The sequence below is a fragment of the Neopsephotus bourkii genome, unplaced genomic scaffold, assembly GCF_033783945.1.
Source record: "Neopsephotus bourkii isolate Nb327-2 ecotype Australia unplaced genomic scaffold, CSIRO-AGI_Nbou_v1 NB_1707, whole genome shotgun sequence".
Taxonomy (NCBI): domain Eukaryota; kingdom Metazoa; phylum Chordata; class Aves; order Psittaciformes; family Psittacidae; genus Neopsephotus; species Neopsephotus bourkii.
In genome coordinates, this window is record NW_026902181.1 from 8104614 (window position 1) to 8132487 (window position 27874).

General features: G+C 38.2%; 1 protein-coding gene across 2 annotated transcripts; it reads left to right on the top strand.

Moving 5' to 3' along the window:
* Positions 1-637: 637 nt before the first annotated feature.
* Positions 638-24671, top strand: WARS1 (tryptophanyl-tRNA synthetase 1). Of its 2 annotated transcripts, none has more exons than XM_061376428.1 (11): positions 638-710; positions 5515-5731; positions 6821-7028; positions 13214-13322; positions 14183-14302; positions 14719-14901; positions 16128-16228; positions 17493-17605; positions 18694-18867; positions 22730-22870; positions 24201-24671. In XM_061376428.1, exons 2-11 carry the CDS (start codon positions 5618-5620, stop codon positions 24357-24359), a joined length of 1422 nt encoding a protein of 473 aa, XP_061232412.1. In that variant the 5' UTR covers positions 638-710; positions 5515-5617; the 3' UTR covers positions 24360-24671. The 2 variants fall into 2 exon arrangements, with proteins under 2 accessions (XP_061232412.1, XP_061232411.1); XM_061376427.1 differs by lacking the exon at positions 638-710 and adding an exon at positions 2565-2612.
* The last annotated feature ends 3203 nt before the right edge of the window (positions 24672-27874 follow it).

The window sequence follows — 27874 nt, forward strand, 5'->3', positions numbered from 1 at the left end:
GGCCGGACAGCCCCGAGTCCTCTCCAAGCGCTTCCTCGCTCCCACCGCCCCACAGCCCCGAGGCGGGGAGAACGACCGCCAACCCAAACCCCGAACTGCACCGCCCGAAGGAGCAGCACTGCGGTCGCCAAAGCACCCCGACCCCGCTTCCTTCCCGTCTCTCCTGGCACCAGAACTGTTGTCGTTCCCTCCACCCATACGCACTGTGCACCCACCCGCCGTGGCCAGTAGTGGGGCCACCTCTACTGCTGTCCCTCCGCAGAGGCCGGCATCGTGCCCAGGGCCGCTTGCTCCACCCCACAGGTACCTACGCCGTACCAGCCGCCACTGGCCGCGTAGCCCGGAACTCACCAACCAGCCTACAGCGGCTCCGTGTTTAAAAGCTCGCCGGGTGGAAACAGGGCGTTCCGTTCAAACCGTTCCACGTGTTACAGTTTTCGACTAGGGACTGCTTCTTGGGAAGAGCAGGGGTTAGCTTACAGTTCTCCGTGCGTATAAGAATTTTTCTACCACTGCTGTGGGCGATGTAGAGGGGTTTCATCTGGTTGGTTACTCTAGAAAGTAGGAAGACAGTGGGAAGCAATGGTTCCGCGGGCATGCGTTTCCCAGCCGGGAGTTGTGAGTGCCGTGCTGGTGGGGTGTGATGCAATGGCAGTGACAGGGGAGAGTTGAGTGGAGTGGAGCTGGGTCTGGATGTGCTCCGGTGGGAGGTGAGCTCAGGGCCCGGCCTGGGGCTTCGGCGAGACACCCGGGCGGGAGAGGGGCTCTAGAGGCGGTTATTGCGGCCCCGTGACCGATACGGCATGCTGGGAGCGGGGGTCTCTGCTGGGCACCTTGCCTCCGGGGCATGTCCGTATGCTTGAGGGCTCTTCCTTGCGCTCCCTGCGTGGTCGCAGTCCCCGTGGCTACGTCTCCGGTGCGGCAGTAGAAAAAGCCCTTTTCCCTGGCGAGTGACGGGGAATAGGGTTTCTGGTCACTGGAAAATGCGGCCCAGCCCAAGCAGGCGAGGACCTTTGCTTTGGCCGGGCAGGCGTGTGTGGTAGAGAAGGTTTGGCAGGTTAGAAACATTAGCTTACTGGTTAATCTCATGCATGACCATCCCTGCACAAGAGCTTAGCTCTTAACAGTTCTGGGATAGTAGAGATTCATATGGGACTTTCTAAAGATTAGAGTGGTTGAGTGGCCATATTATCATCTCAGGAAATTGCCTTGCACACTTTAGTGTTTTCAAACAGAAGCTGATGATTGCCATGGTTGGGAAGGTAGGGCTACTATAAAATGCAGCCTGTTTTGGAGTACTTAAGGTATTTTTTTCACAGCATCTGTGTGTATACTACCTGCTTTAATTTCACTTTTTATTTTTTATTTCCAGGAGGCAGAACAGTTTTCAGGAACATAAGTGCTGTCAGAATTAAATTCACATTCTTTCATTCATCACGAAAACCTTTTCAGGACTTCTGTATTGCTGTTCTCTTTCATGAAATGTTTGTCATGAAAAAGCTTTTCTTAACATAACATGAAGCCCTGTTCTTTGATTCTCTGGTCTCTAACTTACCAAATCAGATAGGAAACAGTGAAAATTATCACAGAACTGTGGTTGTCACCCAGCTGGAAAGAGGAGGACATAGTTGTTTCCTGATATCTCTGCCAAGGATTATTTTTGAGTTATTATTTTGTCTCATGATGATCTAATATTCTGAAAAGGTCACAAGAGCAGTGCCCCTTACAAGTTACTATGCATTGCATAAATATAAAAAGCAGACAATTCTTGGCTTTTAAATTCACACTGTGAAACTGTGCTGAGGTGTTTAAGTTCATTTAAGACTCTGGTCCTGAATATCCTAGTAGTCCATTCTCATGTATCATTTTTTCCCTCCAGATCTGTTTGCATACAGTATCTCATGTGTCTGCATACAGTATCTAATGTGTCTAACAGAGCAATTAGATACTGTGTCTATATGTTAGACACGTGTCTAAAATCAACAGTATCTAACTGCTGGCTTTTATAGTATCAATAAGAGAGCACGAAAAAAAAGTCCTGATAAAGTACAGAATATCCAAATGTTCTTGTAAGCAGTTCACAATTGCAGTTATGGATATCAAAAGATACAGACCTATTCCATATTACTGAATTCCTGGCTTGAATTCCATCAGCAAGTAATGACAGTACTGAGGTAAAAAGAGATAAGTTTTATGTAGCAGTCAATATCTTTTACATTCTGTAATCATAATATCTCTTGTTACAATGCCTAGATAACTTTTGCTGCTTCTTAATGAAAATGCACTGTATTTTGTGATACTTCGCTCAGCTTAAATCCCTAATATTCCAAAATCTTTAAAGAGTCTTTCTCTTTCACCACTCTCCACTATATGTGCTCAGTTTCAACTCTGCCATTTCAGCATTTCTGAGCAGATGTAATCTGTCAGTAAGGATATTTGTTCAGGAACGCACCAAATCACGATTTGTTCTCCACCAAAGGTTAATTCTTATTTACATTATTCTATTTTGTAAAATTTGAAGCCAGTAAATATAACTGGCATATTCTTACAGAAAGGGTGTATTTCTTTATCTTGTGCTCATGAAAAAAACACTAGTATCCAAATAAAAGAATGTAAGTAAACTGCAGGAATACATCAGAGAATTGTTTATATGCTTCAGATTACCTCTTCAGAATAATGCTGTTAAACTGCAAATAATCAAACTTGAAAAGATCGAGATTAGGTTAAAAACTAAGTAATACTTAAGTATTACTGGTAATATGTTAGCCTTATTTTAGTCAGTTATGGAAGCCCAACATGGTGTCAGTGTTAAAAGACTTAAGTGAATTAAATTAGCAGGTGGACAGATATGCTTCTTAGCTTTCTTTTGGTATTAAACTGAAGCTGAAATCTGGGAATGCCGCAGCTGTCTGACAAACAAAGCCTTAATGACAGATATGTTTTGGTAGCCAGCAAGTTACCGAATCAACCTGTGTAAGTTTTCTAGGCAGGTGAAGCCTTTTTACAGCCTTTAAATATATACTGTGTAAATATAACCAAGGTTGTGATTAGGCTGATTATTTTTGTAGATGGAAGGCTTTGAAATACTGGTGAACAACTAATGCAACTGCTACATGCTTTTGTTTCTTCTTTTTTAATTCTGGGAAAAGGGAGCCAAATGAACATGTATTTTTATTAACAGCTTATATGAGTCACTTATGTATGTATCTTGTAACTCAGTCTAGTCATGCTCCATGCATAGCAATGGATTCATAATATGGTAGGGAGTGTCTCCAACGAGACATAATCCTTTACAAGTCAGTAGCACTTTACATGGGCACAGAGTTCTTTCTTCATAAACATGGGTATGGAATCATAGACTCAACTAGATTGGAAAAGACTTTTAAGGTCATCAAGTCCAACCTTTACTCCAGGACTGCCTAGTCCACCACTAAACCATGCTGTGACAGCGATACTCCACCACCCCACTGTTTGCAACTCAGAATGAAATTACCTTTTGTTGAATTTGTTGCAATCATGTCTGAATACAGTGCGGGTAAAATAAGCATAAATTTATGAATTAAGATGACATCGCTTTCCTCAGGTAAAAAAGCTATACAGTAGCCTGGGTGATTGCATAAATTGACCACATCAGTTTGTGAGGCAGCACTTCACAACACTGGACAACTCGCAGTGATAGTTTTCATGGAAAATGTACTTTTGTCATTAGGATCTGCACTGTTAACTCATTTTAACAGTTTATGAAATTCTTTTATAATTCTCTCTGTGCTTCTCTATGTACTTTGTTATTATGGTATGTTCATCCCAAATAGATTCGAGATAGTTGCATTTTCACTTACAATGTTGTTTTTCTGACAGATGGTGTCCTCCTTACCCATTTTTAATACTTATTTTCTTCTGTGTAAATATGGCAAGCTCACTATAACCAGAACCATAATGGTTTTTAAATTCTCTTTGCCTGTCAAGTTAAAGCTTGTTTATCCTCAGTTCTGAATATTTAAACAGCATGATGCTTGAATTTTTATGAAAAAAAATATTTAGAGCATTTGTAGTTCTAAAGAACTCATCATTTTGTACAGAGAGCTGCTGAGCATGAATAATTTTTGAAAATAAGGATTTTTTAAGATAATTAGTTCTTCCTTTGCAGTTGAAATGGATTTTTATTCCTAGCAGGTTACTAACGTTCACTGGATTTCTTAGACATAAATAAAACTGTATTTTTAGATCAGAGGTCATCTGAAGGCAGTTTATCATTTAACATTAGAGGAAGAAATTTCTGGGATATCAGTAACTGCTGTGCCAACCTTTATGGGAGGCATGTGTAGTAAAGTACGAGTTAATTCAATGTAATCCATGTTACAGGCATTTGTGTCTTGGAAATTACTAAGAGGTGTTCAGTGTATTCATTAAAATTAAGTACAGTAGAGCTTTTTATAACATTTTAGATTACAACTGCTGGGAAAAGATCAAGATGTTTCTGAGGTAGAGTGAAAATTATTTTAATGCTTTTGATAAGAAAACATTACACTTTAAGTACGTTTGTGTTAAGTAAGTTTAAGTATGTTTATGCTTTAAGTATGTTTCATGTAAGTATGTTAAGTATGCTTACTTAACAAAACAGCATTGTTTAACTTCCTGTACTTTCTCTGTTAGTGTACTGTAAACTATGCAGTTGTAGTTTACCAAAGTCTCAGTCACTGTTAATTACTAGGCTGGTAAGAAACTTTGAGATGGTGTTATTGTTAATATGTACAATGATATTAGCCTGGAAGAGAAGCCCATTTGTGGAATCATGGGAATGCTCTGTGCTAAGAAGCTCCAGTGAACAAGGTGTATACGTTGGACATAGGAAGGCTGCTGTTTTATTATTCTCAGCTATCTCATCATCTTAACCCACCTCCTATGATTTTTCCTACGCTTTGCTGAGAAGCAAAATAGTTCCTTAAATTTATAGCCTGTTGCGTACCCACCGATTCTTTGGAAAGCAGCATTTCTCACTAATAATCAAATGTGTTTTGTAACCTCTAGAGGAAAGCAGTAAAGATGACTAAGCTTTTCTCTTGCATATCTTTCTTTGAGCTGAAGTACTACATTACATATATTAAGACAGAATTCCATATGACAATCATAAAAATCTCATTCAGAATTTGACAGGATATCAAGTAGTGCAAAACCATTAACTAATGAAGAATAGGATAACCTCTACCAACTGTTCTGCGATGCTCTGAATCATAATATATTTAATTATTTTTACTTTTGGCAAGAGTTTGTCTTTGAAAAGGTGTTCTAGTGTTAAAAACAGACAGCATTACAAGCAATCTCTAAATTTATTAGGTACTCTGTCAGTCTCGGTCCATTTCTGTGTGAAATTGAAACTTCTTGTGTTGATGCCTCCACATTTATCCATCTGATATGAACAGAATTAGGTAAATGTAGTTTTTGTACTTTTATTCTGTTCTTCTAGTTGGCAAGATAAACACAAAAGAATAAAATACACTATTTTTTGCCTTACAGTTTTCCTTGTTGTTGCTGCTGTTCGGAATCTACTAGCCAAAGAATTGGAAGACAATAAATTTACTTGAATTGTAAATAAGCAAGTCTTTTGCAGTCTGGCAAAATGGCTGATAGTCCAAACTGTGATTTGAAGTCTCTCAGTCCGCTCCAGCTGTTTGAAAGAGTAACTGAACAAGGAGAGAAAGTCAGAGCACTGAAAGCAGGAAAAGCACCAAAGGTATTTCTGTTTCATGTTTTGAACCCATCCTTTTCCAAGCTAGGTCTGCCTTTAAGAATGATGAAGAATATGATTGTTCTAAGATCTTTTTTGTATTGCAGTAAGAAAAAAATCTTTTTAAAAGCATTTATGTCCGTTTTGTGAACTGTAGCCGTACCTGGAGCAAGGTAGTCACTAGCAAGAGCACTTTTTACTCCTGAGTTAAGAAAAGAAAGTCATAGGCTTAGAAGTCTGCTTTAGCCACTTGCCATGCTGTGACAGGATTCAGGGTATTTGGTTTTCAAGTAAAATTTGTATCACATTTTTCAATGGTTTTAGATGCTTCATTAAAATCTTCTTCAGTTGTATTTGTACACACTAGTAAATATGTCTTTCTGTAACTGTACTGACAGTCCCTGCTTAATCTCATTTAATTAATTTAGTAGTTTGCCATTAATTTCAAGTTCCCTGTCCTGTCTTCTCTATGTTGGCAAAGAGAGTTCAGTTTTAATATGGGTTCTCTTAGTGTATTGCCTGTGGGAGTAAGCCTTGAAAATTGGGAGTCAAGTATTTATATATTTCTATTATCTATTGCCTGCATGAAATATTACAATAGCCTTGAATTTAAAAGGTCATAACCATGAAAGTTGTGAAGAATTTTTTTTTTATTTTTTCTTCAAGTTTGTCAGTTAATTTTAATGAACAATTTTAAGGTGGACCACTAAAAGCATTTTAAAGTAAATTAGACAAGAAGTTATATTTATGTATCTTAGTAATTTGTGCTTAAACTGTTAAGTTTGTTATGCCCCCCAAAAAAGGGCATGCATTTTCTTTTTCCCTCAGGCAGAAATTGAAAAGTGAGACAGTGGTGCTTTAAATATCTTGGCAGTAGTGATGCTCTAAATTCTGTGAAGTAAAAACTGGTTACCTGCTACTTGCTTTTCTTTTACCTTTGGTAGTAACGCTGCAAACATGTAAATTAAAACTTAGAGTTTATGAATAATGCAGTTAAAGTCAAAGCATGGATGCAGGATTTTAAAAGGTTAGGACATTAGTGTAATTACCTATCTTAAGTATATCAAGGCAAACAGGTTTTTTTCCTTTATTCAGGATGAAATTGATGCAGCAGTGAGAATGCTATTATCGTTAAAACTGTCATATAAATCAGCAACAGGACAAGATTATCAGGCAGGCTTGCCTCCAAGAGATCTTGTATTAATAAACAATGGAACAACTAAAGAAGAGGATGAAGATTTTGTGGACCCCTGGACAGTGCAGACTTCAAATGCTAAAGGCGTGGATTATGATAAACTCATAGGTATAACTCTTTCTTTACTGCTACTAAGGAGTTTAATCTAAGTGATCCTAATGACCACAAATACAGCAAGGGATCACAAAAAATCCTGATCAAAACCATCATGATTATCATGATGTCACTGTAAATCAGTTCTCTAAAGCCATGTTAAAGCCTGACAGCAATGCCCTTCTTCCCAGTAATTGTTTGTGTATGTGTGTATAGGTATGAACTTTTGATCTACCCTAGAAGGGTGGGTTAGGTTAAGGGTTTTTACTTACAGTACTAGCAGATTGGGGAATTTAGTGGATGAGTCATTTTGCTTGATCAAGTGATGTGTTGGAAATTTTTCAGAGAATGCTAGCCTAGCAACTTCAGGTTATGAAACAGTTACTGCTCATTATTGATAAACTTCCTGTTCTTCCTCCCCATTTTAAAATAATAATTAAAGATATTGGCCAAGAAATAGACATCTGATAGATCTTACAATAAAGGATATTTTTGTGCTACCTAAAATCTGCTTACCAGAGAAAGTTTCCAGGGTGCTTGTGTTTACTCAAACAGAAGTGCTAAAAGCACTATGTAATTGAAAGGGATATTTTTCTCAAATGATTATCCTAGATGCACCTAAATGTATGTTTGCACAGCAAAACAGCCTGAAGGTATTTTGGGAAGAAAGTTTCTGTTAGCTAAGCACTGGACATGAACATCCATAGAATTTTTGTTTTGTTTGTTTGAGCAGAGGGCAGAGAGGTGAATGAGAGACCTTTGTGTGTTACATTATCAACCATGCTGATAATTCAGTGAGCTGAATATTGCAAGTGATAGAAAGCAGTTAGTTGCCAGGGATTTTTTTGCAGGTTGTCTAGTCAACCCCCAACCTCAAAGCAGAGTCAACTGAAGTAGGTTGCTTAGGACCCTGTGCAGTAGGAATTTTATTATTGTAAAGGTTGGAGATTCCATGATTTTCCTGGGCAGCCTGTTTCAGTATTTGACCATAGGCACAATATGATGTTTTTTCATATGTTTAAATGAAATTTCCTTTATTTCAAATTGTGCCTGTTGCCTCTTGGCCTTTCACTGGGCATCACTGAGAACAGGCTGGTGCTATCTTCTTTACTCCCCATGCCTCCCCTAATCACATATTAATACATATTGATAAGACCCCACCTGAACCTTCTCTTCCTCAAGCTCAGCAATCCCAGCTCTCTCAGCCTCTCCTCATACTAAAGATGCTACATGCTCTTCATCTTTATGGCCCTTTGCTGGATTCACTTTGGGTGTCCTCTTCAAGCTGGAGTCCAGAACTGGATCCAGTACTCCAGATATGTCTCATCAGTGCTGAGCAGAGGGGAAGGATCACCTCCCTTGACATTATGGCAGTGCTGTTCCTAAAGCAACACATAAAGTGTTTGACTTTCCAATGTCACAAAACTGTTGTTGGTTTATGTTCAATTCAGTCTTATCAGGACCCTAAGGTCCTTCTGTGCCAAGCTTTCCAGCCAGTTGGCCCCCTGCCTGTATAAGTGTATGGCATTATTCCTCCCCAAGGTCAGGACTTTGTGTTCTCTTTTGTTGAACTTCATTAAATTTATGTCAGCGATTTCTTCAGCCTGCCAAGGTCATTCTGAATGGCAACACAACCATCTGTTGTATCAATTACCCCTCGCAATATTGGGCGATACCCACAAACTTGTTGAGGGTATACTCTGTCCCATCATCCACATCATTAATGAAGATGTTAAATAGTTTTATCCCCAGTAGCCAATACTATTGGGGTACACAAATAATGTTGGGCTCCAGCTGGACTTTGTGCTGCTGGACACAATCCTTTGAGTTTGGCAGTTCAGCCAATTTTTGATTCACTTTGCCATCCACTTATCTAGTTCAGACTTCATGAGTTAGCTATGAGAATGAGATGGGAGATGGTGCCTAAAGCCTTACTAAAGTTGAGATAAAAAATATCTGCTGTTCTTGCCTCATGTAGTAGGCTACTCATATCATCACAGAAGGCTGTTGGGTTGATCTGGCATGATTTTGCATTCATAAATCCATGCTGATTACTTCCAGTCATCTTCATGTCTTTAATAATGTTTGGGAGTGGTTTCTAGGATTATTTGCTCCATCACATTCCCAGAGATTGAGGTGGGGCTGGCCAGCCTGTAGTTCCACAATTCCTTCTTCTTGCCCTTACTTAAGGTAGGAGTGGCGTTTCCAGCCCCAGGAGCCTTTCCCGGATGCTGTGACTGTTCTGTCTGTACTGGCCTGATCAATAAAGTTACTGTATAACAAATAGGAGGGTATTAGTTTCCTGTATGCAAATATAATATGGCAATGGCAAAAAAGAAAAAGTACACAATAAATTTTCAGAAAATGCAAATATGCCTTTGAATATGACAGGTGTCAGGACTTCTTACATACAGCAAGTTGAAAGGTGTCTTTTGGTAAAAGCTAGTAAAACACGAGTGTAAAAACACTAGAGATCCAAAGCATGCTAAGAATTTTTTAAAAGCTTGTTAAGGAGTAGAGACTATGTCCTTGTCAGAAACTGTTTAGGAAAGCAGATTCTTAGTGGATAGAAAGCCTAAAATGTTTTGAACACCCTCATGAGAGAAAATAGGTAGGAAAAAATTACCCTATTTTTTAACCAGGAAGATGAAGATGGGCAAAGAAATGGCAGTTGTGCAACCTGTGAATGTTTGTTTAATGAAGATATTTAGGCATTTCCAGTGAAGTGTTCTATATATCAGAGACTTTTTAATCACTTTACATGACAGTACACAAATATTTCTGGGGTGGCTAGCTCATTAACCTGGGGCTAGCTGATAAACCTTATGTTTTCTGTTTCTGTGAGATTAGCCTCTTACCAGCTGCTATTGTTCTGCTGAATCAAACATTTTCATGTTCATTTGTTCTCTTTTTAGCATTCATCCAAATTATAATTAGTTTGCCATTTTGTAATGCCTTTTATTTGCTAGAAAGAAATTAATTCAGTAATTAAAGTTTGCTTAGGACAAACAAATGTGATAATGCTTGGAAAACATATGAATTAAAGCAGTGGTTGCTGAACCATGTATCAGCATTTGTCTTTTTTTAGTGACATTTATTTTAATGGGTCAGTATGATACCCTGCTTGCTTCATCTGGAGTGAATGAACAATTCTAAGCAAGAACTCATTTCCCATTGGATAATGGTATAGACACCAAGCTGAGTGGTGTGGTTGGCATGCCTGAGGGACCTGGACAAGCTCAAGAAGTGGGCCTGCGTGAACCTCATGAGGTTCAACAAGGCCAGGGTCCTGCACCTGAGTTAGGCAGCCTGCAGTATGAAGACAGGTTGGGGGAATGAAGGAATTGACAATAGCCCTGAAGAGAAGAACTTGGTGGTACTGGTGAATGAAATGCTGTGCATGAGCCGACAATGTGAGCTCACAGCCCAAAAAGCCAACTGTATCCTGGGCTGAATCAAAAATGTGGCCAGCAGGCAGAGGGAGGTGATTCTGCCTCTTCACTACACTCTGGTGAGACCACTTTCTGAAGTAATTTGTCCAGCTCTGGAGCCCTCAGAACAGGAAAGAAATGGAGCAGGTCCAGGGAAGGGCCACAAAGATGATCAGAGGGCTGGAGCACTTCTATGAAGACAGGCTGAGAGAGTTGGGTTGTTCAGCGTGGAGAAGAGAAGGACTCCAGGGAGACCTTACTGTGGCCTCTCAGTACTTAAAGGAGGTTTACAAGAAAGATGGGGACAAACCTTTTAGCAAGGTTTGTAGCAATACAAGGGGCAATGGTTTTAAACTAAAAGAGGGTAGATTTAGATATAAGGAAGAAAGACTTTACAGTATGGGTTATGAAAACACTGGGACAGGTTGCTGAGAGAACAACCTGTAGATGCCACATCCCTAGAAACATTAAAGGTCCAGCTGGACATGGCTGTGAGCAGCCTGATCTAGTTGAAGATGTCCCTGCTTAGTGCAGGGAGGGTTGGACTGATGACCTCTAAAAGGTCCCTTACAACCCAAACCATTCTATGCTAGCATTCCTAGTATTCCCTCCCATTTAGAAATTAATTCCTACTAACTTAAAATTTAATTGTATATGCAAAGCCTTATATTAATGCTGTGCAAAACCAGTAATTCTATAAGAAAATTAAGTGGATATAGAGGGTCTGGAACAGCAGAAGTACGTACCTCCAGGTTAATGTTCAAACTGGATACATTACCACGCTTCTGTCAAAATTGAGTATTTAAGCGGGTATTCCTGATTTTTGTTTGTGAAAGGTTGTTCATATAACAAAATTAAAAAACAGTTCCTGTAACAAACTTAAACACACATCCCCATTGTCAGCCAGAGTGTAGAAGAGGAATTCCCTCTGCTCAGAGCTTCTCTGCATTGCAGTGGCCCAGGGTACATATTGGTCTGATTCTTCTGTCCCATCCCTCATAATCCCTAGGAAGCACTGCAGTCTCAATGATTAGGACGATCATGGTTTTCAGTAGTCTTTTTTGAGATGTATGTAAAGCCTTAAAATAGCCTCCAAGTTGTTCTTAGAGAACCTGTGCTGTAAAGGGATTAAAGGTCTCTTTCCCTTTTCTGGGGAAGAAATTAGTCTACTATAATACACAAGTTGCATCTGAATATTTACTTTCAAACTACACCAATGTGCTTAATATTCCTTGCTCCCCCAGTGAGTTAATTTTCTTTGTAAAATGATTTGTATTACATTGGGTAACCAGCACAGGTAGAGAGCTCTGCCTCCAGCTAGAATCAAGCATCAGTCTGTCTCTGTTGTCCAGTGATGTAAACCATTGCACTGTCCAGCTAGGTATTGTTGCCATGTGCTACGATGTAACATTAGAAGCCTACCTGTTCAACAAATACTAATGATTATAAATACAGTAATTGTAACCATTTTTGTTAATTACAATATTCTTGCAGGAAGGCTTTTAATGTCACTGGTTCTTGGCTTGGAAAAGAAAAAAAAAAAAAAACAAGAAACAAGTAATAATTGAAAACTTAGGAATATGCTGTTTTCACCAGAGCAGAGCTAAGTAGTTCTGTAAGCCATAATTTACTAGCTGCATAATGAATGGTTTAAAATTAATTTCTGTGTTTCCAATTTCCTTAGGAAACTGTCAAGATATTTGAAATTTATCAGTGTTAGTGATATGTCCCTGTGGAATGATTGTTTTCTGTTATAGTCAGGAAGACCTAAAGTGCTTCTCCCATGTGGGTGTGTGTCTTATAACCATGGAATTTGCCAGGGCAGTCTCTCTTTAATAAGAGATGGATTTAGATATTTTGTGCATATAAAATGTTACCTTTACATCCAGAGTCTCTGTTTTGTTCTCTTGGATACTTTGGCATTTCTGTAATTAAAAGTGAAAATTGTTCCAATGCTGCATGGAGCACAATAGTAGCAAAGAGTAGATTGTTGTCTTGATTTTATCAAATGTTTATCAAATCCAAATCACAGAGCATTGATCTGCTTATTAGGGTACAAGAAATGGGACTGGAATATAGGAAACTTTATTGAAGAAATAAAAGGCTTCCCCAGTTCAATTTGGAATAGGAAGAAATACTGTTATTCCACTCTGTCAAAACCTTTTTTGAATGAAATGACTACATCTGAAAATATTGTTTTATTAATCAGCTGATTTCCTGAACCACCGAGTAACAACTTCTGCTTGGTTGCTATTAAGAGTATTATGCATTACCTTTTCAAGCCTCTTGAGGGGAGCAGTGTCTGTAACCATATCCATATGAAAGCAGAATTAAGTTTGCAGAGGAGCATTTGGAGTTGACAAGTAAAAAACCGTGAAAAATCAGACATCAACAGAGGGACATTTAGAGCCTCACAGCTACTTCTATCCTATGGCTTAGTTAGGCCAAGTTATTGACCTAAATATATTTCTTTGTAATATTTTTTTGTGCTGAATATCAATACTTCTGCTGTAAGGAGACTGCAATTATAATCAGTAATGGATAGAGCAGTACTACATGTTGTGAATGGATTGGGTCTCCTAGCATAGAGTTATTTCTGGGGATGAATAACTACTGGGACTTCGGGGAAGAATCGGGAAAATCCAGCCTTTTTACCTGAGACATGAGGATGTTCTTTTTAATCTAGGTTGCGTCGGTATGTTCTTGGTGATCCAAGATCTGGTTGCAAGTGTGCTATGCTTTAATTTTTTTTACATTTTATGATTATAGTTCGGTTTGGCAGCAGTAAAATTGACACTGACCTGATCAAGCGAATAGAAAGAGCTATTGGGCAAAAACCTCACCGCTTTCTACGTAGAGGAATCTTTTTTTCTCACAGGTGAGTTTTTCTTGGTTTAACGTTCAGAGAGGTCCTGTTAGACTTTCTGTGAGCATTTTTGGGAGGAACCTGTGACTAGCAAAAGGCTATGTTCTTCTATAACAAGGAAAACCAACTCTGTCATTTGAAGTTAGCAACTACTGCAGATTTCCACTGTCAACATTTGAAACCCCTGGTTGCATTTGTTTCTGATGTGTCCTCACTAATCCCAAATTGAAGAAATGTGCACAGGATCTTTGCTTTATACAGGTTTCACTTTGATTCTATGTTAGCAGCCAGACAAAAGCATTGTTCTAGCAGTGAGCTTAAGGGCTCATATGGTGTCAATGCTGATTTAAACAAGGGTTGACATGGCCTGTGGGACCTGTGCATCTGTATTGTTGTATAAAAAAGACTCAGGGAATAACCTTAAGCACCAGTCTGCCAGTCATCTACACTGTTTAATTCTTAGAACACATAGCAGCTAGCACATTTCAGCTAAGTGCCTTAGCAGGATCCAGGGCATAGCCTCCACCGGATACCATTTCAAGCTGGTTGTTTGAACCTACTTGAGAAATTATTCCATCTCTTTTAATTAGCCTTTAGAAATTAGTATCCAATTAAGTAACTCCAAAAGTTATACATTTTCTATTTAAATTTAAATACTGATTTTTAATTTCTTTTTTTCTTTATTTTCATGAAGTCTGAAGGGGACAATACATAAAAATGAACAAACAAAACCCTTTTGTTTCTAGGACATTTAACATACCATATTTTATAAGTGTGTTTGGCTTCAGAAGGAGTCAGATTTTGAATAGAAGCTTTTTGCTGTGATGTTTCTTCCTAAAGAGTTGCATCTGTTTTCTCTGTTTTTTCTTTAGAGATATGGACCAAATCCTTGATGCTTATGAAAATAAGAAGTCCTTTTACCTTTATACAGGCAGAGGGCCATCCTCTCAGGCAATGCATGTTGGTCATCTTATCCCATTTGTGTTCACAAAGTAAGTTATTTCTACTATTTGTGTTAATCAAAACATTTTTTCCTAAGAAAATATTGAACATGGTTTATGGAACTCCTTATGTGAGCTAAATATTAATGAACTTAAACAATGCAATCTTACCTTTTCATTAAAATTATCATTATCCCTGTGTTGCCATGAAACCCTCTTCCTTGCACTCTTAGCCCTGTGGCATCCCTTAGAATTTCTGCTCTTCTTAAAAATTAGTTTGTGGTGAGACTTGGTAACATTGCTCTATAATGCAGTTTCTGTTCACATCAGCAACTGCATATCCATGCAAAGAGGAGAAGCAGGCCTCTTTATACACTTCTGTTTCAACGTATAAAAATATTTTAGTTGCATGACTTAACGTTTTCATTTCAACTTACTTTGAGATAAAATCTTCCTGCTTTTATTAGGTGGCTGCAAGAAGTATTTGATGTTCCCTTAGTTATACAGTTAACTGATGATGAGAAATATCTATGGAAGGACATGACAACCGAGAAGGCATATGAGTATGCTAAAGAAAATGCAAAAGACATCATTGCATGTGGTTTTGACATCAATAAAACCTTTATATTTTCTGATTTAGACTATTTGGGGTAAGTATAAATTTCTTTAGGGCTCTAATGAAGAAATGCTTTTATTTTCTCTCCAACTTTGACATCCAGCAATGTTTTGATAAATGTGTCTAAATTTGAAAGCTTCAAGACAAGTTTTACAATACTTACAATAGAAACATAATTAATTTTTTGGCTGTCTAATATTTTGTGTATATAGTATTGTCATTCTCCTGTATAACATATGAAAAAATACTTCTGTGTGCAATGCTGAGGTCCCTTCCAACCCTTGGGATTCTGTGTGATTCTGTGATTCTGTAAACCAGCTAAATTTTGAAAATATTTAAACCTCCAAGAAACCTCCAGATTGATTTGTTTAACACTCTATCAAAATCTTTGTGGTGTGCTTCCACTTTATCTGTGTTAACAAAAGGCATTTCAGCAACTGTGATTAATTAATTTAATAATAGAGCATGCAAGATTATTATTTGGACTTTGAGTAAAGTTAATGAAAATTTAAGAAAAAGAAGTGTCTATGGGAACTGCCTTCTCAGAAGGAATAAGTTTTATGACAGAGTTCAGAACCAGAATTGTGAGCTTTGTTATTCCATGTGGGGAAATGAGCTTCCCTAAAGATTTGGATGAGAGAATGTATATTTTAGAGATGAACTGTATAACATACAGCCCCAGAATGTGGAACCTACAAAGCAGCTTTTCTTCCTTTAACTCCTGTGATTTTCTTGCCTTAGAAAAGTGTCATTAACACAGATCTGCCCTATGGCTGAATAAGGCTGAATAACAGAATCGCTATTTCTTTGCTTCAGCTCCTCAGCAGAAATAAAAAAGGAAGAAGCTGCTGAGCTATTTTTGGTTTGGAAATACAAGCAGGGAATTTAGCCTGTAGAAAACAAGAATTTGGAGGATTTGAGCTACTATTACTTTGACAAGATGCAGTGTCCTGAATGGGATACAAACTGGGGATGCCAAGCAACACAGAAGACGTAATACATTTAGGTTGCCTCAGTTCACAGAGAAGCATAAGGATAAGTAAATGTTTGCAGTAAATGTTGAGGGGAGGGAAGAATAAATTAAAATTTCAAGGAATAAAGTTCTTTTGTAAATAATTCTGTAATTATTATCTCAGTGGGCCACAGAAAATCTGAAACAGTGAGATTTAATCCTGCAGGTTTTATGACATTCTTAGCTTGTAGTTTCTGCCTGCACTTTTCTGCTCTTTTCATTTTATTTTTCTACTTTGTTTCTCACAGGACAAGTACTGGATTCTACAAAAATGTCGTCAAAGTTCAGAAGCATGTTACATTTAACCAAGTGAAAGGAATCTTTGGCTTTACAGACAGTGATTGCATTGGTAGGAAATAATGCATTACTGGAAGTGATGATTACTTTCACTCTGTATGGCACTATTTAATAATTTAAAGAGATTAGTATCATGAAATTGATAGAAAAAGCAAGAAGATCCATGTTTCTAGGCTCTTCTAAAAGGGTGTTATTGTGGTTCCCTCAGTATAGAAAACAATTTACAGTGAAATTTCTAGCGTGATTGATAGCTATTTTTTCAACCTTAATAGCAGCAAAATACAAGACCAATGTTGAATCCCCAAGATAGAGAACTGTTCTTTTCCCTTGTATTTTTGTTTTGTTTTGTTTTGTTTTTTAATAATGGAGTTATAGTCAAGTATGCCTCCTAGAAATTTTTATTCCAAATTTATATAGAAGCTTTTCTCTTTCGTATTAATACACACATGCATGCATATGCATATATGAAAAAAGTTAAGGAGTGCTCAAAAGCCTAATTATCAAGGTGCTGAGTAACTCTGTCTTCCATTTATTTCACTGCAATTGCAGGTTTCTATAACATTGGCCAAAAAAAAAGTATTCTGTGTCAAATATGGCATTAAAACCTTGGTGTCCTGAGCACTAACATCGTTCTTTGACCAGTAATTAGGCCAGTGACAGCTTTTAGCCTTTGCTGTAACCAAGCAACAGATTCCTACTTATTTTAAGCATGCTCTAATGAAAGTTGGTATTGTGATAATGGCTTCATTATGTGTTTGGAAAAATCTGCCCTTGGCTTTCTTTCCAAGAGGATTTTGATCAAGGAAGCATCTTGGGCACCTTGTGATTAAGCACTGTATAAAAAAGAAAACTAGGCATATCTGAGATGCTTCATAAACATAGCATGCATATAGCAATGATTCTAAGATCTTAGAGCAGAACTTGCCTAATAAGTAGCTCTACAGTCATTCTCACAAAGAGTTAAAAGAAAAAAAGAGCAGCTCAGGGTGATGATATAGTCAACTGAATTTCTGGGGAGGGTAGATAGTTCAATGATGAAGAGATTATGTGCTGATGAACCTTTTCTGAAACATTTGTGATCACAGGCTGCCTCTTTTCATTAGTTTCTATGTTACTTTGAAGGTTTTTGACATCATAGAAGGTAAAGATTAAAAGATTCCCTCAGATAAGGCAAGACTGCTTGAAAAAGATAGCTGTTTGTTTTCAACTGAGTATCTGAATGATTTACTTGTGCATTTGACATATTTCAAAAAGTTGTCTCTATTTATCATGGCTTGTATTGGCTGCTTAGCTTTTCCAAATATACTGTTTCCTAGGAAAGATCAGCTTTCCTGCTATTCAAGCCGCTCCATCCTTCAGTTCATCATTTCCACAGATATTCAATGGCAAGGAGAACATTCAGTGTCTTATCCCATGTGCTATCGATCAGGTAAGAAAATCGTATTACTTACTTTGCTTTTCATGGATTTGTTTTTATGATGTACGATTCAAGCGTCATGGTGGTATGTTGGAACATCTGTAAAACATTCCTGCAAGCACCTTTCTGGGGCAGAAGCTGGAAGAGCTAGAAGTATGTTGTGCTGTGTGCTGACAAATATGAAGGCTTAAGCCAACTATATGTATTTGTGCATTACTCATTCTTGCCAGTCTTGGATCTTTCTTGATCTCAACCCATTTCACAGTGAGCTGAAATCTGTGAAAGCAAAGACACTAAAATTTATGCAGAAGTATACTGACATGGGTCTAGGAAGAATCTTTGGCCATCTCCCTGGTAATTAGGACAAGACTTAATGAGCTCAACTTGCAACACAAGAGATTTATATCGGACCATAGGGAAAAACCTTCTGTCAGTAAGAATAAAGAGGCATTGAAGTAGTTTGCTGAAAAGGCTGCAGAACCTTAACAATTTAGGTCTGTATAGAGAGATTAGAAGAACATCAGCTACAAATGACAGTGGTAGTGCCATTACTTTAAATAAGTATTGTTTCTAGAAATCAAAGTCTGCACTGTCTGAATATTTAGCTATTTTAGTCACAGGGTCAGTGATGTAATTATACTCATCAGCCACAATATTATGTACTAATATTACAATTGGTTTAAGTCAGATCATCAGCCCAGCACTGCTGGCTTGATCACTGATTTATTTCAGATTCTGTGCTGGTTGTTAAAACACTTTCGGAGGAAGTTTGCATCTTAGTCTTCATCCATCTGCTGGTATACTAAGCATAGTTCTCACAGCTATTTGAATTCATGTAAATCTTTGTAAATATGCCTAGTTGAGGGAATCAATGTGTATAAGAAAACTATGGAGATGGAAAAAAGAGGTTTTGTTTGTTCCTCTGGATGAATTGGATTTGAAGTAGATTCTGGAAAATATTGGGGTTTGGGTTTTTTTTTTTGGGGTTTGGTTGTTTTATTTTTGAGACCACCTGCTAAAGCATGAAGGAGTCTGCACTAGTCAGCTTTTACATTACATTTTTCAGCTTTATTCTGTATTTTTATTGATGGTTGTTCTAGGACCCTTATTTTAGAATGACCCGGGATGTAGCACCTAGAATTGGACAACCTAAGCCAGCCTTACTGCATTCAGTCTTCTTCCCAGCCCTACAAGGAGCACAGACGAAAATGAGTGCTAGTGACCCTAACTCCTCCATCTTCCTCACAGATACACCCAAACAAATCAAGACAAAGGTAAGGACCTACAAAACCTGAGAGTTAAAAGCTTTATAACAAAAATGAATGGTGGTCCTCCTGGTTACAATGACAGTTTTCTAAATTTATCTTCAAACATATCTGAATCCTTTTTCCCATACATTTCATGGCAAATTGACTGAGTTATGCAAATTTTATTAGCCTATCAAACATATCCTTTTGCCTTGCCTATTAGTCAAACAGTACAAACATTAGCTAGAATAATGGACAAAACGTTGTGTTTATTTTTCTGATGTCTGCATAGCAGTGGTGTAAGAATAAGAGCTGTGGAGGTTCCTGCTCTGAAAATAATGTTGCCATAGTTTTGAAGTCTGACAAGCCATGATGTAAATCTAATAAACAGCTCTTTCTGTTGTCTGCCTCTCCATGCTGGGAGCACCAAGTGTTGCACAGTGTGAGTTACAACACTTAGAATCATAGAATAGTTAGGGTTGGAAAGGACCTTAAGATCATCAAGTTCCAGACCCCCTGCTGTGGGCAGGGACACCTCGCTCTAAACCATCTCACCCAAGGCCTCGTACAACCTGGTCTTGAACACTGCCAGGGATGGAGCATTCACAACCTCCCTGGGCAACCTATTCCAGTGCCTCACCACCCTAACAGGAAAGAATTTCCTCCTTATATCCAATCTAAACTTCCCCTGTTTAAGTTTGAACCCATTACCTTTGTCCTATCACTACAGTCCCTAATGAAGAATCACTCCCCAATATCCCTATAGGCCCCCTTCAGATACTGGAAGGCTGCTATGAGGTCTCCACGCAGCCTTCTCTTCTCCAGACTGAACGGCCCCAACTGTCTCAGCCGATCTTCATACGGGAGGTGCTCCAGTCCCCTGATCAAACTCGTGGCCCTCCTCTGGACTTGTTCCAACAGTCCCATGTCCTTTTTATGCTGAGGACACCAGAACTGTGCACAGTACTCCAAGTCAGGTCTCACGAGAGCACAGTAAAGGGGCAGGATCACCTCCTTCGACCTGCTGGTCACGCTCCTTTTAATGCAGCCCAGGATACAGTTGGCTTTCTGGGCTGCAAGCGCACACTGAAGCCAGCTCATGTTCATTTTCTCATCGACCAGCACCCCCAAGTCCTTCTCTGCAGGGCTGCTCTGAATCTCTTCTCTGCCCAACCTTTAGCTGTGCCTAGGATTGCTCAAACCCAGGTGTAGGACCTTGCACTTGTCATGGTTAAACTTCATGAGGTTGGCATCAGCCCACCTCACAAGCGTGTCAAGGTCCCTCTGGATGGCATTCCTTCCTTCCAGTGTATCAGCCAAACCACACAGCTTGGTGTCATTGGCAAACTTGCTGAGGGCGCACTCAATCCCACTGTCCATGTCAGCAGCAAAGATGTTGAACAAGACTGGTCCCAACACTGATCCCTGAGGGACACCACTCGTTACTGGTCTCCAGCTGGACATTGAGCCTTGGGGATCTGCTGCTGCCATGCACTCCAACTGACAAACAAATACTGTGTTGAATTTCACCTAAGATTTAGAAGGGGTATTTTCTCCTGTCTGAGTACATTATGAGTGCTTTTTCAAGCTCAAGAGAAAGTACATCTTGTTTGGCAGAAGTCCACCTGTGTTGTGGTATTTAAAAAACACAAATATAAATCAGTCTGTGCAAAAGGATTCATATAGGCATGATAACTAGACATTAAGTAACTGTCAGAACAAGAAGGATGTGTATGTTGTTTTACTGGGTGGGCTTGGATTGGTTCTGTTATGGTTGATGAACCCATGGTGGCTCAGATTCTTCTACAGCCATCTTGTAGATACATTCGTTATCTTATGAAGAAACTGATTAAACAGAACTGTTTTGAGGAATTGAAATTCTTCATGTGTTTGGATTATAATAACTCCAGTTTATTTGCACAGTTACAGAGTTGCCTTTTAAATAAAACTGTAATTTCTGAATAGAGAATACACGGTTAGTGTGAATGTTGGTAATATTCTTCCATTCTTTACCTGGCAAGTAGCTAGTAATCTGCAAAAAGATCCAAGATGTCCTATGTCCAGTTAATAAGTTGTATTTCTGGTATATTTAAATTAGTTGGAAAAATAAAAAATAATTCCAGCTACTTGGAGTGTAAAGCTATAAAGAAAAAATTCTGAACATAATGTCAAGTATTGGGTAACAGAGGACGAACTGGGGTTTTTTTCAGCTTCTGAAGCTTGTCAGAAACAAATCTTTATGGAAATAGAGCTGGAGTGAAAGATCAAATATTGTTATGGCCAATAAAGTAATGATGTTCAAAAACTTAACAGATAATAGTAGATGAAAAACAAACTAGATATTGAGAAAGGCTGAGAAGCGTCTGGGAAATCCAAGGAGATAAATGTCAACATTATAATAAACTATTCTTATTACACCTATAAGCATCAAATTACAGCTCAATTATTTGATTTCCTAGAAAGTGTTATTTAGATTCTGTCTGTACTAATTCAGGGAAAAGGTCAGTTCATCATTATAAATAAATCGTTGAAACTTTCAGTCGAAGACTAAGTGCCAGAATATGTAAAAAATAAACTTGAGATTCATGTAGAAAACACTTCATATAAAACAACAGTGTGTCTTCACCTGGCCTGTTGTGTTTAATCCCTCTCCCTTTAGTAAGAAGGCAAACTGTAGAGATGGATGACAGAAAAGATTTCATACCAAGGATTTCAAAAGTCTAATAGAGGAGAGAGAGGCAAGTGCAAAATAATATGTAAAAACTTAGTTTTACAGATACTGAGACAGGTCTTCAGGCTGTCCTGCAATATAAGAATAGATGTGATGTGGCAGATGGCAGTTCATTTTCTGAAGACACTCATCAGTGCATCATTTTTTAATGGAATTCATTGCCACAACATCATCTGTAACGTGGTGGTTAGAAAGATTCAAAAAAGCATTAGACAGTCATCCAGATAGTGAGAATGTTCAGAAATTGTAAATATATAACAGCTCCTAGATATCAGAACTGAAAAAAAGAAAAAAATCTGCTTCAGATGTATGTGTGTCTCTTGGCTGGTTGATGGTGGTATCTGAAAAGATACAAGAGCCAAATGAAAACTCCACTTATGGTTGAGAAGTACTTTTTTTCCTTTTCCTGGCAATTTATTTTCTTTAAATTTGCAGGAAGATTAGCATGCTCTGAGAACTCTGTACATGTGTAAAGTTTTAAAATACGCTAGTGGCTTCTGAGTTTACTGGGAATGGGATCAGCAAGTAGGTGTATTCACCAGTGCAGTTCATCTGCCCATAGGAAGCTATGCTTAGAAAGAGAGGGGAGAGAGGAAGGAATTATTCAGTTTTCATACTGAGCAACTGGGCGTTTTCTGATTTTAGCCATTCTAGCCAGACTTGTAATCTTTAACTTCACTTTCTCTTATTTTCCTTTTCACTGGAGAGAGAAGGAGCCAAAGTTCTCTCTAGGATGTCTTCAAAATTCTTCATGCCTTCTTCATCTCTTTCAAAATTAATTTCTTGATGAAGTGAATATCTAATTTTTCTTTACATGAAGTACATTTCCTGTGAGCACAAATTCTATCCGAGAGTCAACTGCTTCAGCAAAAGGGACTTAAAACTTTTTTTATTAAATCTTGGGTGGATTATTCTTAATTTTGATTCATTTTCATTCTGATTATGCAGTTTGAGGAATATGCATATAGCCATTTTTGTCTTTGGATTGTAATGACCTTTTGCCACCCTGTGTTGGTCCTGAGGCTCTGCGTTAACTTGCACTACCCTTCACCCTTGTCCTTAGTACAGAATTTTGAGGATCGTGATACACCTCTGTTTACAATAGAGCAGTGCAGAATTTAGGAGAAATTATACCATAAAATCTTTGTGTTGTTTCAGATTAACAAGCATGCCTTCTCAGGAGGCAGAGATACCATTGAAGAGCATAGGAAGTATGGAGGTAACTGTGATGTTGACGTGTCTTTTATGTACCTGACTTTCTTCCTAGAAGATGATGACAGGCTTGAACAACTGAAGCAGGTAAGTAACCAAGTTGAAGATAATATTATTCATACCTTATTGTAAGGACAAAGCTGTAACCAAGTCCTCCTGTGAACTTGCTGCACGAAAGTAATTGTGGTGTTACTCTTGCACTCTGTAGCCTTGCAAGTCTCAATATAAATATCTGTATTTATTTGCAGTGTTCTTTATCACAGGCCAATCCATCTCTTCTTAAAAATTAATAAATAAAAAATAAATAAACTCCTAGTATTTTCATAAAGAGCTCCAACACTGTGTAGAACATTTCCCCTACCTTTCAAATGAAGCCACCTTAGGATTAGTGTTATTTTTATTGTATAATGCACTCTGCCTGTTCCTTATGTGCAACAAACCAATATACTGTGCAAAAGTACGAAAGCTTCACAACTAAATTTGCTAGGGTTTGGGGTGTTTTCTTATCACAAGAAATGCAGTAGTTATGAGGAATTGATTCTCTGTTCCCAAGCAAAAAATGCTTCATGTAACTGGCATTTTCCTTAAACCTATCTGTCAGACTTCTGTCCCCAGGGGTTGGTAGCAAAACACTACACTTCCTTCAGCTGTACAGTTGTCATCAACACTAGGCAGTAAACATTCTCTGGAAGGCAGTATCCACAGTTGAAAGTACCCATGTCACATTGGTTTCATAGACTCACAGAATGGTTTGAGTAAGCATCAGCAACAACAGCTTGAATTGGTATTACAGATGGCTTGATGGCAAGAGAAGATAAGATTGCCATTTCATATCGTAGCTGAACTGCCCCAGCCAAGGTTGACCAGGGCTGAACCCATCAGCAGTTAGCCTGTGCTATTTCCAATATCACAGTAACTGAATGAGTTCCCAGCTGTGAACATGACTACTAGTGTGAACATAGTTTCTGAGTGTCTTTGCTGTAAAAAGGATATTTTAATCACGTCTGATCTCATACCTAAATGCAGTGGGGGGGGGGGGCCCCCCCCCAAGTGAGAATTTGTACTTATTGCGAAAAAAGCTTAAGGTGACTTTTTTGAACTGGGATTCTGGGGTGAAAAATACACCTTTTCTTCCAAATAATTACAGGATTTCCCAGTTAAATTCTTGTGAATGTAGCTTATTTAGTCCATATAACTTGTCACATATGAAATTGCACAGCTGCCTTAATCTTTCAGAAGGCAACAAGCAATTTTGCAAGTTACATCTTCAGAGTGATACCACATGGTCTTCTAAGGCATGTGCTTATTTTTAAGACATCCAAATCTGTATTTGCTAGGGCCAGGCTCTTAAAGCAGTACTTGTCATGAGTCTTTTTCCATATGGCACCATATTTAGCAATCAACACTTCCTTGACAGGCATACACAAGTGGGGAATTGCTCACAGGGGAGCTGAAGAAGGTACTCATTGAAACACTGCAGCCCTTGATAGCAGCTCATCAAGAGAGACGGAAGCAGGTCACAGATGAAATGGTGAAGCAGTTCATGACTCCACGGAAGCTAGCTTTTGAATTTTGAAGAAATGTGTATGTAACTTATCACCTGATAAACCAAAACCGAATAACTGTTGTCTTCTGTTGTATGTCATCACTCCCTAGTTATGTACAGCCTACAATCAGTGCTTTATAAATACTGCTGTTAATGTGTTAATTAACATGTATGTCACAGTACAGGAAAAGTTTAAAATAGGACTTGTATCTATTTAAAATCAGAATATACAAGATAGAATTGCCCAATCTTGCAGAAAAGCATGTCTTTCAGTACAGCATTGTTATTTTATTGTATTTCATGTTGAAAATATAAAATAAAAGTTCCATTTTGATGATAAAACCTAACTTGTAAATTGTTCTAAATACCTTGGTAAGAGGTCATACCTCAACTTAATAACTAGTAACTCCATTTTCTTTTATACTGTGTACCTTGATATAGCAGACCGCATGTCCTTTTGAGCTACTGGGAACTTGCTGCACACAAAAAGATAGTGCGTGTTACAAAGTAGATTACACAGTACTTAGGCCTGGGACTGATGCAGAAAGAATGGAGATCTGCAAGTTGAGCATGAGAGAAAGAGCATCAGACTAGTTTTGTTATAGCCTTCCTTTCTGACCTGGAGCAAGTCACAGAAATCTCACTGTACTTTTGTTTCTGCAGCTGTTTAACCGGTCTGACTGCTTCTGGAGGGAGGAGGTTATCATAAGGTTGTAAAGTTTGTTAATGTTCTCAGGTGCAAGCTAGTATAGGCATGCAAATTTTTATTTCTAGTTATAAAAAATATCAAGTGTTAAACCATACTGTGAAAATGAAATAACTGCTGGATACTTCTAGTACTGGCTGTTCTATTGCACCAAGTCATTTAAATTAGGGGTACTTACTGTAAGGTGTATTCCAGTGAGAAAGTATAATTTGTTAAAATACCTCACATACTATTTAATTATCTCCTTTCTTAAAAAGAACTTCAATGGCTTTGCTATGATTTATGAACAAAAAGATCAAATTACTGGCTGATTTGGTTTGATATGTACAGTGCTGAATGCAAACTTAGATCTATCTTGGTTTTACATAGAATAGAAAGTTGCTAGCCCAGATGTAGTCTTATCTACATCAAATAAAAATACCTTTCATAACACAGGTGGGTAATGGTGTGTGGTATTTTCAAATCATTTAAAAATATGAGAAAGGTAGTTTGAGGTGTGAAAGATCTAAGCTTGAACAGGTTGTGTACTATGGAGCCTAGTGGACATATATTGACTAGCATTCTGAAAGAAACCCAAAAAAAGCACACTTTTCACTTCACTGTAAACCCTTGAAGTCAGCTGGTTACACTTGGGTTAAGGGAGCATTTTCAAGGGTGAGTCTTCTCACTGACTTCAACAGACCTTGGATCAGCCTGTTAGTATGTGAGAACATGCTGGGCTGCTCATGCTGCCTGAAGCTGATGCTGCTGCCATCCCACCAGTAGCGGTTCTGTAACGCAGCATACACGTCCTCTCTGGCAATGACCTTGCATTTCTGAGATGGAAATGTCTGTGGGCCAAACTGTATGTAAATTATGTTTGTGCAAGGGACCAAGAAAAGACTGAAACTCGAGGCAAATTTAGTCCTATTGCATGTGTTTCAAACTTGTGCTGAAAATAGCAGTGCTTAGCTTTTGTCTTTTTCTTCACAGTTTACATGTGCTGGCATCACTAATGTCATTGACTTGCATGTATCAAAGTAGGTATTTACTAGCGACTGTGTCTTTATAACCCACAGACATAGCATCCACATGCTAACAAGTGTTTAACAATTAGTACAAAAGCTGTTTTTTGTAAAGTGGTGGAGCAATCCTTATGGACAAAAAAAAAACCCAGCTGCTTATTTCCAGCAGTAAATAAACTAATTCTTATTTACTTTAGACTTTAATTAGGACCTTCCTGTTCTTTCAGTCTTCTCATGACCATCTTTAAGATATACGTGAAAGATTTCTTCTTTAAAATCTTGTATGTAGATTTGTCCTGCAAGAATTTATTTAGCTATTTAGGGAAGGGAAATATGCGGTAGGAGAAACAAATAGTGGTGTTCAATTAACCATATGGATTGATTTTATAACACAACAGTTAAAATCTGTTTTGAACATTCTAGAAAATAATGTGATAAAATTGTTTGGTATTTGTTTACTGATCAAGAGCCTTACTCAAGTACTCTGATGAATTCTTACAAACATGCTTCTGAAATGATAGTTTCTAGTTTCTCAGAGGAGTCTTAGCAGATTCCTAAAGCTGTTGTAATTACAATTCATGTCCCAAGAGTATTTAAAAGACAAGAGAAGGCAGTCTTCAAAAGTAGGTGTGAAATATCTAAGAATTCCTCAATTTGCTCATATTTTGTTCATCTCACTGTAATAAAAATGTAGATAAAAGTTTGCATTAAACTTTTGATTTTACTCTTTTTTAATCTTTTTTTATTTATCTTTTAATTTAAAAGGTTTTATTTACACTTACTCTATTTTTGACCTCTCTTCCTACTCTTTTAGGTGTTGATTTAGTCATCTCATAGATCTGGCCCTTGTTTTGACGTCCAGTGCCTTTTAAGTAGTGAAATAAGGTGCCTTACAACCCCCTCTATCCAATCCTACCAGGTGGACTTCAGCTTGCTCCCAGAGCAAGCTAATAAGAGTCAGTTCTCCAGATTAACTGATTGCAAACAAGACTTGATGCTGCATTTCCTTGTGCACAACAGCCATCTCAGAAATAGGGGAAGGTTGATTTGACCCGTTTACAATGATGCTTCAGTAGGTATGGCGTAAAGACTAGTACTTAAATGGAAACATGATCCTCCACAATTGCTGTATTCTGAAAAGCACAGATTCCAAGTAGCTTCATATGACTCCTCCACAGTCACCAAGAGGCCTCCTGAAACCTACTTGGATATCCATTAGCATTGTCAGAGAAAACAGGAACTATCAGCAACATGAAAACATGAGGCAGAATGTGCCATCTAAAAGAAAGAGGCACATTCTCTTCTAAAGGTCTTGTTTTCAAGGCAACCAACTTTATTACTAAAAAAAAAACACCTATACAGCAAGCTGCAGTGCCCTACAGCAAAGTAAACCCAACTTCAGCACAACAAATGTGGTGTCTTCATTCTGTTAGCTGGCCTTCAGCTAGCTAGTTTGTCAGAATAAATTGTGCTATGATTATCAGAGCAGCTGAAGGTCAAGGTAAAATAAATCAGAAAAGAAAGCAGTCAAATTCTGAAATCCAGAAGCCAAACACCCAGCTTGGGGGGTGAGTGTGGTGAAGTACATAGTATGTAACAGTGTGTCATGTTGTTAAACAAAAATCAGTTCATGCTTATGTGCCTGTGTTTACAGTACTTCTACAGTCAATTCCTGTACCTGTTGATAGTTTGCATCAGCATGAATCAGAGGAGTTCTTGCTCTAAGGCAGGTTGTCCCCCATATGCTGTATATCTTTTTCGAGTAAAGGGCTGTGAATAGGATGGATTGCAAAGTGGTTACCTTCCTGAAATATGCTGCCTGGAGATACAACTCA